Here is a 17749-nt window from a genome sequence, read left to right on the forward strand (position 1 = left end):
TAGTGTTTGGGTCACACAGTTCTGTAATGACAAGTGGTCCTCATGTTTTTATCCAAGACAGGCCTCAGGCCAGTCATTTACTCCAAATGTTGGTGCAATAGTTCAAGCTAAGAGGCACCAGGTATCGGGAGCAGCAGTAGCAGTAAACAACATCTTAATGTATGGAAGTAACAATAGAGTTCATTTTCATCTATTTCCAGTTTAATAACTTTTGCTGAATGTGGCCCAGGCCAAGTGTCATGATATCAGGTCAGGTTCACCATAGGAAATGAGTTTGACACCCCTGAGATAGACAATGTGAACCGGATTACCCTCATCCACTAACCCAGCAACTTCTTCAAAAAACTCAAGCAAGTTTGTGAGACACGACCTTCTTTCCCAGAAGCCATGTTGAGTATCTCTAATGGCCCCTTCTCTTTCCCCGTGATCATAAACAGCATCTCTTAGGATCCCTTCAAGCATCTTCCCTCAGATTGATGTCACACTGATGGGCCTGTCTTTCCCTGGCTCTGATTTGTCCCCTTTAATGAAAATGGGAACTACGTGAGCTACCTTCCAATCTCAGGGGACAATCCCTGACTCTATTGAGCTGTTGAAGATACAGGCAATGTGCTCAAAGAGCACCCGTCCCATCTCTTTAAACACCCGGGGGTGGATATCATCTGGACCTGGAGCAGAAACTATTTGGAGATTTCGTATTTTATCCCAGATGACATCCCTTTCTATTTTAATATTTATGATGTTATTGTTGACAGCACATCCCACAGCTGGAATCTGAGCATCATCCACAGGAGTGTAGGCTGATGAGAAATAGTCATTTAACAGCTCTGCCATAGCCTGGTAATCTGTCCTGAACTGTCTCTCAGTGGCCCGAAACCATCTTTAATGGTCTTCTGAATCCTGACGTAGCTGGAAAGACGTTTGCTATTATTCCTACAATTGGGCACCATCTTCTTTTCAAAGATCTCTGAGCTTCTCTAAAGGCTGCTTGTGTCTCCCTCGATTGTGGGTGATATTTGTCCCAATTCTCCTGTAAACTGAATTCATCCTGATCCGATCTGGGTTAAATGTAAGACAGTTCAGGGAGTCAGGAATCATTCACCCAGAGACCCACACTGACAGGTAAAACCCCAGATGGTTCCTTAGTAAGGATTCCTCTGGTACCTCAGCATATATTTGTCAGCTATCTTACAGTCCACTCCTGGAGGCCCCACTCCCTGAGCCTGCAACCTTCAGCAGGGTCAGTGGTGGAGTTCCGCAGTGGGAGTGATCCCAGAGTAACTGTCGGGATCGCCCCCACCCTGTGGATGGTCAGGGTCGTGTATTTTTAGTGATCCTGGTGTCTAACACGCACACATCAATAAAACCATGAATTCTGGAAACACACTGCAGGTCCTTCTTTATCTGGAGATCGAATGACTGTTGTATAATTGTACCAGCAGTTAACAGGCTGCTGTGAACTCCTCCCTCTGCTATTTTAATACAGACTTCAAATCATTTATTTTTAACGGGTTTATTTTAAATGCGTTAACGCCTGCCTTAAATGGTAGACTCAGGACTGTCACTCAAACAGTTGAAATCTCCATAGAATAATTACCACAGTCATTTTTGGACTGGACGCCGCAGTGACTTTGCTGTCAGAGAAGGGAGACGAGAAAGACCAAAGTGCCGTTTGCCCCTCTCAGTGTGGCCCTGAAGGACTGTGTCCAGGCTGAAGTTCTGTTCCCACCGGACGATCCTCCCCCCAGATTGTCCTTTCTGAGTTCCAGTCAGGTGATGCTAAACACTCAGGTGGGAAACACCAAAATCTACAACAAGGGTTTAAAATAAAGCTGATTTATTTAACAGATATCCAGAATATCAAACTCCAGCCCAGTTATAGGGGTTATTGACATCAGCAGAAACAAACCCCAACTGTCAGAATGAACATGGGTCAGTCCTGGATGGGATTAACAGCAGAATCCAACCCCTGCAGTCATATGTGAACTCGCTGGTGTCTCAGCACGTGTGATGACTGAGTGAATCCCTTCCCACACACGGAGCAGGTGAACAGTCTCTCCCCAATGGGCGTGAGTTGATGTGTCAGCAGTTCATTTCTGCTTTTAAAGCTCTTCTCACAGTCAGTGAATTAAAAGGTCACTCAATAGTGTGAACAAGTTGATGTCTCAGAAGGTGAGATGAATGAGTGAATCTCTTCCCACACACAGAGCAGGTGAACAGTCTCTCCCCAGTGTGAGTGTGTTGGTGTTTCAGGAGATCATTTGTGCTTTTAAAACACTTCTCGCAGTCAGAACATTTAAAGGTGTTTCCCCAGGGTGAGTACGTTGGTGTGTCAGAAGGTGGGATGACCGAGTGAATCTCTTCTTACACACGGAGCAGGTGAACGGTCTCTCCCCAGTGTGAGTGCGTTGGTGTCTCAGCAGTTCGTTTCTGCTTTTAAAGCTTTTCTCACTGTCAGAACATTTAAAAGGTCTCTCATCAGTGTGAACCCGCTGGTGTGACAGAAGGTGAGATGACCGAGTAAATCTCTTCTTACACACGGAGCAGGTGAACGGCCTCTCCCCAGTATGAGTGCGTTGGTGTGTTAGCAGATTAATTTTGCTTTTAAACCTCTTCCCACAGTCAGAACATTTAAAAGGTGTCTTATCAGAGTGAACTCGCTGGTATGACAGAAGGTGGGATGATCGAGTGAATCTCTTCTTACGCACGGAGCAAGTGAACGGCCTCTCCCCAGTGTGAACTCGCTGGTGTGACAGAAGGTGGGATGACCGAGTGAATCTCTTCTTATGCTGAGAGCGGGTGAACGGCCTCTCCCCAGTGTGAGTGCGTTGATGTCTCAGCAGTTCGTTTCTGATTTTAAATCTCTTCCCACAGTCAGAACATTTGAAAGGTCTCTCATCAGAGTGAAATCGCTGGTGCATCAGCAGTTCGGATGAAATAGTGAATCCCTTCCCGCACACAGAGCAGGTGAACGGTCTCTCCCCAGTGTGAGTGCGCTGGTGTCTCCACAGTTCGTTTCTGCTTTTAAAGCTTTTCCCACAGTCAGAACATTTAAAAGGTCTCTCATTGGAGTGAACTCGCTGGTGTGACAGAAGGTGAGATGACCGAGTGAATCTCTTCTTATGCTGAGAGCGGGTGATCGGTTTCAACCCAGTGTGAGTGCGTTGGTGTGTCAGCAGATTCCTTTTGCTTTTAAACCTCTTCTCACAGTCAGAACATTCAAAAGGTCTCTCATCAGAGTGAACTCGCTGGTGTGTCAGCAGTTCAGATGAATCAGTGAATCCCTTCCCGCACACAGAGGAGGTGAACGGCCTCTCCCCAGTGTGAATGCGTTGGTGTGTCAGCAGATTACTTTTGCTTTTAAATCTCTTCTCACAGTCAGAACATTTAAAAGGTCTCTCATCAGAGTGAACTCGCTGGTGTGACAGAAGGCTGGATGACTGAGTGAATCTCTTCTTACACACGGAGCAGGTGAACGGCCTCTCCCCAGTGTGACCTCGTTGGTGTCTCAGCAGGTTGGATGACTGAGTGAATCTCTTCCCACACACAAAGCAGCAGTACGGCCTCTCCCCAGTGTGAACTCGTTGGTGTGTCAGCATATCGTTTCTGCTTTTAAATCTCTTCTCACAGTCGGAGCATTTAAAAGGTCTCTCAAAAGAGTGAACTCGCTGGTGTGTCAGCAGGGTGGATGACCGAGCGAATCCCTTCCCACACAGAGAGCAGGTAAACGACCTCTCCCCAGTGTGAGTGCGATGGTGTTTCAGAAGGTGTGATGACCGAGTGAATCTCTTCTGACACACAGAGCAGGTGAATGGCCTCTCCCCTGTGTGAGTGCGCTGGTGTACCAGCAGATCATTTGTCCTTTTAAAGCTCTTCCTACAGTTAGAACATTTAAAAGGTCTCTCATCAGAGTGAACTCGCTGGTGTATCAGCAGGGAGGATGAATCAGTGAATCTCTTCCCACACACAGAGCAGGTGAACGGCCTCTCCCCAGTGTGAGTACGTTGGTGTGTCCGCAGATTACTTTTGCTTTTAAACCTCTTCCCACAGTCAGAACATTTAAAAGGTCTCTTACCAGAGTGAACTCGCTGGTGTGTCAGCAGGGAGGATGAATCAGTGAATCTCTTCCCACACACGGAACAGGTGAACGGCCTCTCCCCAGTGTGAAATCGCTGGTGTATCAGGAGGCCGTATGACTGAACGAATCCCTTCCCACACGTGGAGCAGGTGAACGGCCTCTCCCCAGTGTGACTGCGTCGATGAGTTTCCAGCTCTGAAGGGTAATTGAATCCCTTCCCACAGTCGCCACATTCCCATGGTTTCTCCGTGGTCCGGGTGTCCTTGTGTCTCTCCAGGTTGGACGATCAGTTGAAGCCTCGTCCACACACAGAACACGTGTACGGTGTCTCCCCGCTGTGAATTGTGTGATGTTTTTTCAGGCTGTTTCACTGGTTAAAGCTCTTTCCACAGTCAGTGCATTGGAACACTCTCACTCGGGTGTTTGAAATCTTCTCCCACAGACAGAACAAACAAACATTTCTCCTTCTATATTCAAAGGCCGATGATATTCAAGTCCTGATGAATCGAGTGACTCTGTCAGATCTTGACATGATCTTTGGTTTGAGTTTCCTGTCTGCAAATCCTCCCATTCCAATACCCTGCAAAAAGATTTTACAAAAGTCATCACTGTAAATACACGATCGAAATTCAGAACACACAATTCTAGTTTCTACGGAACATTCTTTCATCTCTTGTTCCCCAAAGCTGTAAATCCCCGTCCCACACACTCTCCCTCCTCCCTGTGCTGAAATCCAAACCCATCCCATCATCTTTCAGTGGCCCTAAACCATGAGTTAATGTGAGAGAGTGAATGTGAGAGAGTGAATGTGAGTACAGCAGTGGGCTCGGTGTGGAGAATGAAGTGGGGCAGGTGGAGCATGTTTCAGTGGGGCAGCAGTGATCATAATCTCATTAGGTTTAGAATAGTTACGGAAAAGGACAGGGGACAGTCAAATATGAAAATACTTAACTGGAGGAGGGCGAATTCCAGTGAATTAAAAAGGGATCTTGTCCAGGTGGATTGGAATCAAAAATCCAGGCAGAACAGTAATTGAACAATGGGAGGCCTTGAAGGAGGAGTTGGTTCAGGTACAGAGCAGACAGATCCCCACGGGGGAGAAAGGAAGGGCATTCAAAGCTAGAGCTCCCTGGATGACTAAAGAGATAGAGATTAAAATGAAACAGAAAAAGGAGGTTTATGACGAATGTAAGGTTCATAATACAGTCGTGAACCAGGCTGAACAAAGAAAGTACAGAGGAGATCTAAAAAAGGGAATAAGAGGTGCAAAGAGAGAGTATGAGAATAGATTGGTGGTTAACATAAAAGGGAATCCAAAAGTCTTTTCTAAACATACAAACAGTAAAAGGGGAGTCAAAGGAAGGGTGGGTCGATTTGGGACAAAAAAGGAGATCTTCTTGTGGAGGCAGAGGGCATGGCTGAGGCACGAAATGAGTACTTTACATCCGTCTTCACCAGAGAAGAGGATTCTGCCATTGTACAGTAAAGGAGGAGGTCGTAGTGATATTGGAGACAATAAAAATAGATAAAGAGGAGGTACTTAAAAGATTGGCAGTGCTCAAAGTAAAAAAGATTTTCGGTCCAGATGTGATGCCTCCGAGATTACTGAGGGAAGTAAGGGTGTAGATAGTGGAGGCTCTGACCACAATCTTCCAATCCTCCTTGGATATGGGAGTGATGTTTGAGGACTGGAGGATTGCAAGTGTTACACCCCTGTTCAAAAATATGGGAGAGGGATAAACCCGGGAATTACAGGCCAGTCAGCCTAACGTTGGTGGGAAACTTCTCGAGACCAGAATCCGGGACAAAATTAATTCTCACTTGGAAGAACGTGAGTTAATAAATGACAGTCAATATAGATTTGTTAAAAGTAAAATCAGGTCTGACTAATTTGATTGAGTTCGTCAATTAAATAACGGAGAGGGTTGATGAGGGTAGTGACTCGATGTTGTGTCCATGGACATTTAAAAGGCGTTTGGTAAAGTACCACCGAATGGACCTGTTGGTAAAATTGAAGCCCATGGCAGCATGGATACAAAATTGGCGGAGAGACAGAATGCAGAGAGCAGTGGGGAACAATTGTTTCACAGACTGGAAGGAAGTATACAGTGAAGTTCCGCAGGGATTGGTATTAGGACCATGCCTCTTTTTGATATATATTAATGACCGAGACGTGTAACTAGTGGGGTGCTGCAAGGATCAGTGCTTGGGCCTCAGCTATTTACAATATATATCATTGACTTCGATGATGGGACCGAGTGTAAAGTATCCAAGTTTGCTGATGATATAAAACTAGATGGGAAAGTAAGCTGTGAGGAGGACAAAGAGTCTGCAAAGGGATATAGACAGGTTAAGTGAGTGGGCAAGAAGGTGGCAGATAGAGTATAATGTGGGGAAATGTGAGGTTATTCACTTTGGTAGGAAGAATAGAAAAACAGAATTTTTTTTAAATGGTGAGAAATGATTAAATGTTGGTGTTCAGAGAGATTGGATGTCCTCGTACAAGAAACACCGAAAGATAACATGCAGGTACAGCAAGCAATTCGGAAGGCAACTGGAATGTTGGAATTTATTGCAAGGGGGTTGGAGTAGAAGAATAAGGAAGTCTTGTTGCAATTGTACAGGGCTTTGGTGAGACCACACCTGGAGTAATGTGTACAGTTGTGCTCTCCTTATCTAAGGAAGGATATACTTGCCTTAGAGCCGGTGCAGCGAAGGTTCACTAGATTGATTCCTGGGATTAGAGGGTTGTCCTATGAGGAGAGATTGAGTAAAATGGGCTAATTCATTCTCTCTGGAGTTTGGAAGAATGAGACGTGATTTCATTGAAACTTCTCAGATTCGGAGAGGGCTTGAGAGGGTAGATACTGAGAGGATGTTTCCCCTGGCTGGACAGTGTCGAACTCGGGGCATAGTCTCAGGATAAGGGGTCGGCCATTTAGGACTGAGAAGAGGAGGAATATCTTCACTCAGACGGTTGTAAATCTTTGGAATTCTCTACCTCAAAGGGCTGTGAATGGTCAGTCGTTGAGTATTTGCAAGGCTGAGATCGATAGATTTTTGGACTCGAAGGGAATCAAGGGATATGGGGATCGGGCAGTAAAGTGGAGTTGAGGTCGAAGATCAGCCTTGATCTTGTTGAATGGCAGAGCAGGCTCAATACGGCCTACTCCTGCTCCTATTTCTTATGTTCTTATGAACCGTCATGTTTTCTTCCTCATTTACAGACTCTCCCTGACATTCAACATTTCTCCTTCATTTACAAACAATTCCTGACCAATCACCATTTCTCCTTCATTTGCAGATGCTTCCTGACCGATCACCAGTTCCCCTTCATTTGCAGACTCCCTGACCTTCACCATTTCTTTTTCATTTACAGATGCTCCCTGACCGATCCACATTTCTCCATCATTTGCAGACGATGCCTGACTGATCACCATTTCTCCTTCATTTACCGACGTGCCCTAACTGATCTCCATTTCTCTCTCATTTACAGACACTCCCTGACCGATCACCATTTCTCCTTCATTTCGAGACGCTCCCTGACCGATCACCATTTCTCCTTCACCGACAGACGCTCCCTGACCGGTCACCATTTCTCCTTCATTTACAGACGCTCCCTGACCGAGCACCACTTCTCCTTCATTTACAGACGCTCCCTGACCGGTCACCATTTCTCCTTCATTTACAGACGCTCCCTGACCGATCACCATTTCTCCTTCATTTACAGACGCTCCCTGACCGATCTCCATTTCTCCTTCATTTACAGACGCTCCCTGATTGGATGAGTCACGAGGTTTGCCGCTGACTCTGCGCATGCTCGGAGGCCGCGGGCCGTTTGTTGAGTTTCGGGTCTGATCTAAACCGGAGCCCCCGGAGTGTAGAGAGAGAGAGGAGAATGTTCACTGTTTGATATTCGGGCCCGGGGCCGCACTCGGGGTTTGTGAAGCCCCCGCCCCCTCCCCCGGGGTTTATTAACCCGCTCCCCCCGCCCATCTCTCACCTGTTGCGGACACGATCTCGGCCTCACTCCCCGCCCGCCGCGCATGCTCAGCTCACACTGCCCGGGTGATTGACGGGAGCTCCGGACCAATAGGAAGAGCGGAGAGGGACTGGAGGACCGAGCGGGCGGTTGGTCCTCCAACCAATGGGAGTGTGTGAGGGGCGGGACTTGCGGCACCGAGTGGGCGGGGCTGAGCCCGGATCTCCCTCATTGGCTGAAAGTCTGCCTCATTTTGAAAGCTGATTGGTGTGAAACTCTTGGGGAAAACTGGCCCTTTGTGTTGTGGAGAAAAACCGATGGAACCGAGTGGGTGGAGCAAAGATTTCAACATTGGGAATGAAATGGATTAATTCAGGACAGACAGCAGGGATTATTGGAGGGAATAACACAGTGTGGGGATAAAATGCAATGGAGGTTGTGAAGATGGATTGTTAAAAAGTGTTTGAGAAGATGCCGGACAGGAGGCTTGTTGATCAGATTAAAGCTCACGGTATTAAAGGGAGTGGGTCAGTGTGGATGGGAAGTTGGAGAAAGGGCAGAGTGGTGGTTAATGGATGTTTTTCAGACTGTGGGGATGTAAACAGTGGTGTCCCCCAGGGGCAGTTACAGCGGTTATTAACATCATCAGAAACAAATCCCAACTGCCAGAATGAAGTTCTGCTGCTGAAACCCTCATCCGTGCCTTTGTTTATCTCTAGACTCGACTATTCCAATGCTCTCCAGGCCCGGCCTTCCACTTGACACCCTCCGTAAACTTGAACCCACAATCTCCAGATCAATAATCAGTCACATTATTCATTGTGTCACTGGCCCAGGCTGTGGAGAACATGGAGCAGCTCCCACTCCCACAGCACTGCGGTACGAGCAGGTACCGAGTCAGCCTCAGTCATGAGCACTGGAATCCATTTTTGCCTCTTTCCTTCGATAACTCAGCTGGTCGAGTGACAAGACTGTTGTGGAAAATAAGACAAAGTCATCCTTACATCATTTGTTCAATTCCGGCTCAAAAGAGTACGCGTACTTTTGCAATAAGCAGCAATTAGTTCAAGGTCGCTCTCTTAACTTTACAGGCAACTTACAGATTAACATGTTGCCATGAACGCACAGGACGCCTCTTTTGCTTTCTCAAACCTTGAAGCTTTCTGTGTCTGCCCGAGCATCGCTGTTTCACTCGAGCATTTCCCTCTGCTCACCAGCAGGGAGTGCCTTTGAGCAGCAACATTTCAAATCGCCCTCAATTTCATGTGAAAAGGTCTTCGATCAGTCAGTCAGGGCTCACGCTGCTCCCTCAAGCTCGGGCAGCTGTTGCTTTCCGGTGACCTCGTCTTCCTTCCACAGGCTCGGACTCTTCTCAGCATCATTCATGATTACTGTGGCTTCCCGTTCTGCTGTTCCTCACTTGCTGATGCTCGATAACACCGATTTTAGCAAATTTTTAATATATTCAAGGAGCGGCAACCCAAGGCAAGATTTCTCTGCTGGTCGTGGAGCAGCTTGGAGGCGAGTGTGAGGCGGGAACTGTGAAGGGCGATTTACAAACAGCAAACGAGGAATTAGCTCAACTGGTAGAGCGCTCACTTAGCATGTGAGAAGTAGTGGGATCGTTGATTATATTCTCCACTCACCGATTGTCTTGCTGCAATTATACAGAAACAAGAGCGTTGTCAGCGAGTCCATAGCCCATGAACTTCCTAAACTTCACTGTGTGTTTGGGTACAGAGAGGTCAAGGGGCAGCACATCTTTTGATGTGCTGCAGTCAGCAAAAGTTCTTGATTTTGCTCTGCAGCAAAGATGGAAAGATGAGGTGAGAGATGGAAAAAAAGCTTCGTAATCCCTGATGCCTTCTCTGAAGTTTGAATTCAGGACCCTCAGATTATGACACTGATGCACTGCTTGCTGCACTGAGATGGCACTTACCAGGTATGGAGCCAGGCAGCACCACCAAGTAGGACAGCTTGCAAGGTATTGAAGGCCATAAAATAATGCACAAGTTAAAAAAAATTCAGAGCCAGGTAGGAGTCAAACCTACAGTCTTCTAATCCGTAGTCAGATGTGTTATCCATTGCGTCACTGGCCCGTGTTATACTGAGGAAACAGCAGCAGGAGGCAGTGGGCATGGCGGAGGTACTAAATAAATACTTTGCATCTGTCTTTACCAAGAAGATGCTGCCAGAGTGTCAGTAAAGGAAGATGTAGTTGAGATACTGGATTGGCTAAAAATTCATAAAAAGGAGGTACTTGAATGGCTGGCTGTACTTAAAGTAGATACGTAACCTGGTCCGGATGGGATGCATCCTAGGTTTCTGAGGGAAGTAACAGTGGAAATTGCAGAGGTACTGGCCATAATCTTCCAAACATCCTTAGATATGGGGGTGATGCCAGAGGACTGGAGAATTGCAAATGTTACACCCCTGTTCAAGAAAGGGTGAGAGATAAAACCCAGCAGCTACTGACCAGTCAGTTTAACCTCGGTAGTGGGGAAAGTTCCAGCAACGATAATCCGGGATAGAATTAGCAGCCACTTGGACAAGGATTAGGGAAAGCCAGCACGGATTTGTTAAAGGCAAATTGTGTTTAACTAACTTGATACAGTTTTTTGATCAGGTAACAGAGAGGGTCGATGAGCAGCATTGATACAGAATTGGCTAAATAACAGCAAACAGAGTGTAGTGATGAATGGTTGTTTTTCAGAGAGGAGGGAGGTATACTGTGGTGTTCCCCAGGGGTCGGTGCTGGGACCACTGCTTTTCTTGATATACATTAATGACTTGGACTTGGGTATACAGGGCACAATTTCCAAATTCCTGCTACCAGGATGCTCCATTTCACTGTCATCTGCATTAAAATTCATTGGCCAATTATGCACCCATTTTACAAGTTTATTAATGTATTTTGTATTTGGTCGCAAACTTCATCAATATTATGTAAACTCCACCCCACCCCGCCAATCTGGTGTCATCTGTTAATTTTGAAATTGTACTTCCGATTCCCGAGTCCAAATCGTTTATGTGAATTGTGAACAGTGGTCCCAGAACCAATCCTTGTGGAACATCACTTTCCACCTTATACAGTGTGAGTCGCTACAATTAACCCCTGCTATCTGTTTTAGAGCAGTAGTCAAGAGAAATTTCTTTACATAGGGAGTAGGCAGTCTGTGGAATTCACTTCCACGGTTAGTGTTTGGGGCACACAGTTCTGTAATGACAAGTGGTCCTCATGTTTTTATCCAAGACAGGCCTCAGCCCAGTCATTTACTCCAAATGTTGGTGCAATAGTTCAAGCTCAGAGGCTTGAAGGGATCCTAAGAGATTCTGTTTATGATCACGAGGAAACAGAAGGGACCATTAGAGATACTCAACACGGCTTCCGGGAAAGAAGATCAGCTATCAGGAGCAGCAGTAGCAGCAAACAACATCGAAATGTACGTAAGTAACAATATAGTTTATCTTCATCTGTTTCCAGTTTAATAACTTTTGCTGAATGTGGCCCAGGCCAAGTGTCATGATATCGGGTCAGGCTCACCATAGGAAATTAGTTTGACACCCCTGAGATAGACAATGTGAACCGGATTACCCTCATCCACTAACCCAGCAACTTCTTCAAAAAACTCAAGCAAGTTTGTAAGACAGCATTTTCTTTCCCAGAAGCCGTGTTGAGTATCTCTAATGGTTCCTTCTCTTTCCCCGTGATCATAAACAGCATCTCTTAGGATCCCTTCAAGCATCTTCCCTCAGATCGAGGTCACACTGATGGGCCTGTCATACCCCGGCTCTGATTTGTCCCCTTTAATGAAAATGGGAACTACATGAGCTACCTTCCAATCTCAGGGAACAATCCCTGACTCTATTGAGCTGTTGAAGATACAGGCAAGGGGCTCACAGAGCACCCGTCCCATCTCTTTAAACACCCGTGGGTGAATATCATCTGGACCTGGAGCACAATGCATTTTGAGAGTTCACATTTTATCCAAAGTGACATCCCATTCTATTTTAATATTTATGATGTTATTGTTGACAGCACATCCCACAGCTGGAATCTGAGCATCATCCACAGGAGTGTAGACTGATGTGAAATAATCATTCAACAGCTCTGCCATAGCCCGGGAATCTGTCCTGAACTGTCTTTCAGTGGCCCTAAAGTATCTTTAATGGTCTTCTGACTCCTGACGTAGCTGAAAAAACATTTGCTATTATTCTCAGAATTGTGCACCATTTTCTTTTCCAAAGATCTCTGAGCTTCTATAAAGGCTGCTTGTGTCTCCCTCGATTGTGGGTGATATTTGACCCAATTCTCCGGTAAACTGAATTCATCCTGATCTGATCTGGGTTAAATGTAAGACAGTTCGGGGACTCAGGAATCATTCACCGCTCGACCCACACTGACAGGTAAAATCCCAGACGGTTCCTTAGTAAGGATTCCTCTGGTACCTCAGCATATATTTGTCAGCTATCTTACAGTCCACCCCTGGAGGCCCCACTCCCTGAGCCTGCAACCTTCAGCAGGGTCAGTGGTGGAGTTCCGCAGTGGGAGTGATCCCAGAGTAACTGTCGGGATCGCCCCCACCCTGTGGATGGTCCGGGTTGTGTATTTTTAGTGATCCTGGTGTCTAACACGCACACATCAATAAAACTGTGAATTCTGGAAACACACTGCAGGTCCTTCTTTATCTGGAGATCGAATGACTGTTGAATAATTGTACCAGCAGTTAACAGGCTCCTGTGAACTCCTCCCTCTGCTACTTCAATTCAGACTTCAACTCATTTATTTTTAACGGGTTTATTTTAAATGAGTTAACGCTTGCCTTAAATGGTAGACTCAGGACTGTCACTCAAACAGGTGAAATCTTCATGGAATAATTACCACAGTCATTTTCAGACTGGATGTCATACAGTGACTTTGCTGTCAGTGAAGAGAGACGAGAAAGGCCAAAGTGCCGTTTGCCCCTCTCAGTGTGGCCCTGAAGGACTGTGTCCAGGCTGAAGTTCTGCTCCCCCCGGACGATCCTCCCCCCAGATTGTCCTTTCTGAGCTCCAGTCAGGTGATGCTAAACACTCAGGTGGGAAAAACCAAAATCGACAACAAGGTGTTTAAAACAAAGCTGATTTATTTAACAGATATTCTGAACATTAAACTCCAGCCCAGTTATAGGGGTTATTAACATCAGAAGAAACAAACCCCAACTGTCAGAATGAATATGGTTCAGTCCTGGATGTGATTAACAGCAGAATCCAACCCCTGCAGTCATATGTGAACTCGCTGGTGTCTCAGCACGTGTGATGACTGAGTGAATCCCTTCCCACACACGGAGCAGGTGAACAGTCTCTCCCCAATGGGCGTGAGTTGATGTGTCAGCAGTTCATTTCTGCTTTTAAAGCTCTTCTCACAGTCACTGAGTTAAAAGGTCACTCAATAGTGTGAACAAGTTGATGTTTCAGAAGGTGGGATGAATGAGTGAATCTCTTCCCACACACGGAGCAGGTGAACAGTCTCTCCCCAGTGTGAGTGTGTTGGTGTTTCAGTAGATCATTTCTGATTTTAAATCTTTTCTCACAGTCAGAACATTTAACGGTCTCTCCCCAGTGTGAACTCGCTGGTGTGACAGAAGGAGGGATGACCGAGTGAATCTCTTCTTACACACGGAGCAGGTGAACGGCCTCTCCCCAGTGTGAACTCGCTGGTGTTTCAGCAGGTGGGATGACTGAGTGAATCTCTTCTTACACACGGAGCAGGTGAACGGCCTCTCCCCAGTGTGAGTGCGTTGGTGTGTCAGCAGAATACTTTTGCTTTTAAACCTCTTCTCACAGTCAGAACATTTAAAAGGTCTCTCATCAGAGTGAACTCGCTGGTGTCTCAGCAGGGTGGATGACCGAGTGAATCCCTTCCCACACACGGAGCAGGTGAACGGCCTCTCCCCAGTGTGATTGTGTCCATGCATTTCCATCTGTGACGGGTAATTGAATCCCTTCCCACAGTCCCCACATTTCCACGGTTTCTCCGTGGTCCGGGTGTCCTTGTGTCTCTCCAGGTTGGACGATCAGTTGAAGCCTCGTCCACACACAGAACACGTGTACGGTTTCTCCCCGCTGTGAATGGTGTGATATTTTTTCTGTCTGTGTAACTGGTTAAAGCTCTTTCCACAGTCAGTGCACTGGAACACTCACTCGGGTGTGTGTGTCTCGGTGATTTTCCACTCACACTGCTGTTTGAAATCTTCTCCCACGGAGAGAAGAGACAAACATTTCTCCTTCCACATTCAAAGGCCGATGACATTCAGGTCCTGATGAATTGAGTGTCTCTATCAGGTCTTGACGTGATCTTTGGTTTGAATTTCCCTCTGCAAATCCTCCCCTTCTAATACCCTGTAAAAGGAGTTTATAAAAGTTATCAATGTAAGTACAGGATAGAAATTCAGATCAGATAACTCTACTTTCTATGGAACATTATTTCCTCTCTCATTCCTCAAAGCTGTAAATCCCCAGCCCACAAACTCTCCCTCCTCGCTGTGCTGAAATCCAAACCCATCGCATCATCTTTCAGTAGCCCTAAACCATGAGTGAAAGGGTGAGAGAGGAATGTGAGAGTGAGTGTGAGAGAGTGAGTGTGAGAGAGTGAGTGTGAGAGAGTGAGTGTGAGAGAGTGAGTGTGAGTACAGCAGTGGGCTCGGTGTGGAGAATGAAGTGGGGCAGGTGGAGCATGTTTCAGTGGGGCAGCAGTGATCATAATCTCATTCGGTTTAGAACAGTTATGGAAAAGGACAAGGGACAGTCAAATGTGAAAATTCTTAACTGGAGGAGGGCGAATTTCATGAGTTAAAAAGGGATCTTGTCCAGGTGAATTGGAATCAAAAATTGGCAACAAAACAGTAATTGAACAATGGGAGGCCTTCAAGGAGGAGTTGCTTTGGGTTGAGAGTGGACCGATTCCCACGAGGAGGAATCGAACGGCCTCCAAAGCTGGAGCTCCCTGGATGACAAAAGATATAGAGATCACCATTTCCCCTTCATTTACACACGCTCCCTGACCGATCACCATTTCTCCTTCATTTACAGACGCTCCCTGACCGATCACCATTTCCCCTTCATTTACACACGCTCCCTGACTGATCACCATTTCCCCTTCATTTATAGACGCTCCCTGAGAAGTCCCAGTTTACACCGCGCATGCGCGGGGCCGCGGCCTTTTGTTGAGAGTTGGTCCGGAGCGAAACGGGAGAAACCGGAAACCGGCGGGTAGTGAGGGGGGATAATGTTCACTGTTTTATATTCGGGTCTGGGGCCGCACTCGGGGTTTGTGAAGCCTGAGCCTGGGCCTGAGCCCGGACCCGGGCCCCGGGGTTTATTGATCCTCTTGCTCCGATCCTCTCACCTGCACCGAACGCGCTCCTCCCGCAGCCTCGACTGGCCGCGCATGCTCAGGACACACTGCCCGATAATGAGGCACTACTGCGCCTGCGCACTGTGCTCCACTGATTCAGATAGGGCACAATCTGTACCGCGCTGCATGCTGGGTGGTCCAACCGCCATTGATGATCTTAATATCTGGCCGTGAAGCAAAGACATTGGAAGCAGGGAGAGCGCGTTTGGACTATGGGAAATAAAATAAACTGAAACCCCAGCTCTTCGTGCCATTGAAACCGGCACAAACACACAGCGCAGACACTCCACCACTTTGGTGAACTCCAGAAAATATTTTTTACGGTAACTTTTATTAATTTCGTTTTATTAAATGTTGCAACTGACGGGTTCAATTACTGTTTATTTTCGAACTGCACCTCAGGATGTCAGTCTCACCACGAATCCCGGCCCTGGTGATTAAGGAGAGTTCCGGTCCAATAGGAGGAGCGGCAATTGACTGGAGGGGTGAGAGGGTGAGTTGGTCCTCCAGCCAATCGGAGTGTGTGAGGGGTGGGACTTGTGGCACCGAATGGGAGGGTCTAAACCCAGATGTCCGTCATCGTCTGAAACATAATATTTAAAACCTAATTTATCTTAAACTCCAGGAGACAACTCGACCTTTCTGTTGCGTCTTGAAACAGATCAATCCAGATGAGGTGGAGCAAACATTTCAACATTTGTTGGAAAAACATTTTAATTAAGAACAGCCAACATGGATCATTTGAGATAACTCAAGTCCACTGATAAAGGGAATGTTGTGGATGTTGTGAACAGTGATTGTGAAAGGGTGTTTGGTAAGATGCCGGACAGGAGGCTTGTTGATAAAATTAATACTTACCGTATTAAAAGGAATGAGGCAGTGTGTACAGGAAGTTGTGTAAAGGGCAGAATACAGAGAGTAGTGGTTAATGGATGTTCTCCAGACTGGAGGGATGTAAACAGTGCTGTCCCCCAGGGTTAGTGTTGGGACCATTGCTCTTCTCAATACAGAGAATGATCTCAGCTTGGGTATGTGGGACACAAGGTGAAAATCTCTAGTTGACGCCAAAATTGGCACCAGGGCAACTGTGAAGAGGAGTCAGTGACTTCATTGTGACGTCCACGGGTTAGTAAATGGGCCAGGTGAAATTTAATGGAGAGAAATGTGACGTTATGCATTTTGAGAGGAAGAAAAATGAGATGAAATGTAAACTAAATGGTCAAAGTTTAAAAGTAGAGGAGCAGAGAGACTTAGGGATGGAAGGTTCTAACTAATGCATTGTCTTATTAATGAACAAGTCTGAGAGTCAGCAACTTTAATACCTCATTAAGAAATATATGAGCAAATTCTCTTGCCTCTACCGTTCCAGAGTAAACATGCAAATCCCCCGTGTAGACGAGATCAGCCCTCTGGATGGAACCACGGACTCCCTGAGCTTGATCTCCGGTGTCTCTCGTCCCAACTGCCCCTTACATCAGTATCCCCTCACTTTTATACACTGTTGTGATCCATCTGTTACTGAAGCTGGAACTTCCCTAATCTGTGGTTTACAAGGACACATTGCTTGGTTCCCAGCAGTTACTTTTCTTCAGTAGTGTTCTCATGACCCCTAAACTACCCTGCTTAGTGTTAATTGGAATCATAGAATCATAGAAAATTTACAGCACAGAAGGAGGCCATTCAGTCCATCGTGTCCGCGCCAGCCGAAAATGAGCCACCCAGCCTAATTCCACTTTCCAGCACTTGGTCCACAGTCTTGTAGGTCACGGCACTTCAGGTGCATATCCGGGTACCTTTTAAATGAGTTGAGGGTTTCTGCCTCTACCACCCTTTCAGGCAGTGAGTTCCAGACACCTACGACCCTCTGGGTGAAAAATGTTTTCCTCAGCTCCTCAATAATCCTTCTACCAATCACTTTAAGTCTATGCCCTGCCCCTTGTTTATTGAACTCTCTGCTAAGGGAAATCGGTCCTTCCTATCAACTCTATCTAGGTCATATATAAATGTGTACACCTCAATTAAATCACTCCTCAGCATCCTCTGTTTCAAAGAGAACAATCCCAGCCTATCAATCTTTCTTCATAGCTAAAATTATCCAGTCCTGGCAACATCCTCGTAAATCTCCTCTGTATCCTCTCTCGTGCAATTACACCCTTCCTGTATTGTGGTGACCAGAACTGTACACAGTACTCACGTTTTAGAAAAAAACATTGTTTTATACAGTTCCAGCATAACCTCCCTGGTCTTATATTCTATGCCGTGGCTAATAAAGGAAAGTATACAATATGCCGTG

At 46.3% G+C, this 17749-nt stretch overlaps 1 protein-coding gene across 1 annotated transcript; it reads right to left on the reverse strand.

Moving 5' to 3' along the window:
- Positions 1–1420: 1420 nt before the first annotated feature.
- On the reverse strand, positions 1421–14438 carry LOC137335653 (zinc finger protein 850-like). Its single transcript, XM_068000942.1, has 2 exons — positions 13650–14438; positions 1421–4236 (listed from the first exon to the last, which is right to left on the reverse strand). The coding sequence occupies exons 1-2, from the start codon at positions 14021–14023 to the stop codon at positions 2250–2252; spliced, it is 2361 nt and encodes a 786-aa protein (XP_067857043.1). The 5' UTR covers positions 14024–14438; the 3' UTR covers positions 1421–2249.
- Between the last annotated feature and the right edge of the window lie 3311 nt (positions 14439–17749).

Source organism: Heptranchias perlo, chromosome 20 (assembly GCF_035084215.1).
Source record: "Heptranchias perlo isolate sHepPer1 chromosome 20, sHepPer1.hap1, whole genome shotgun sequence".
Lineage (NCBI taxonomy): Eukaryota > Metazoa > Chordata > Chondrichthyes > Hexanchiformes > Hexanchidae > Heptranchias > Heptranchias perlo.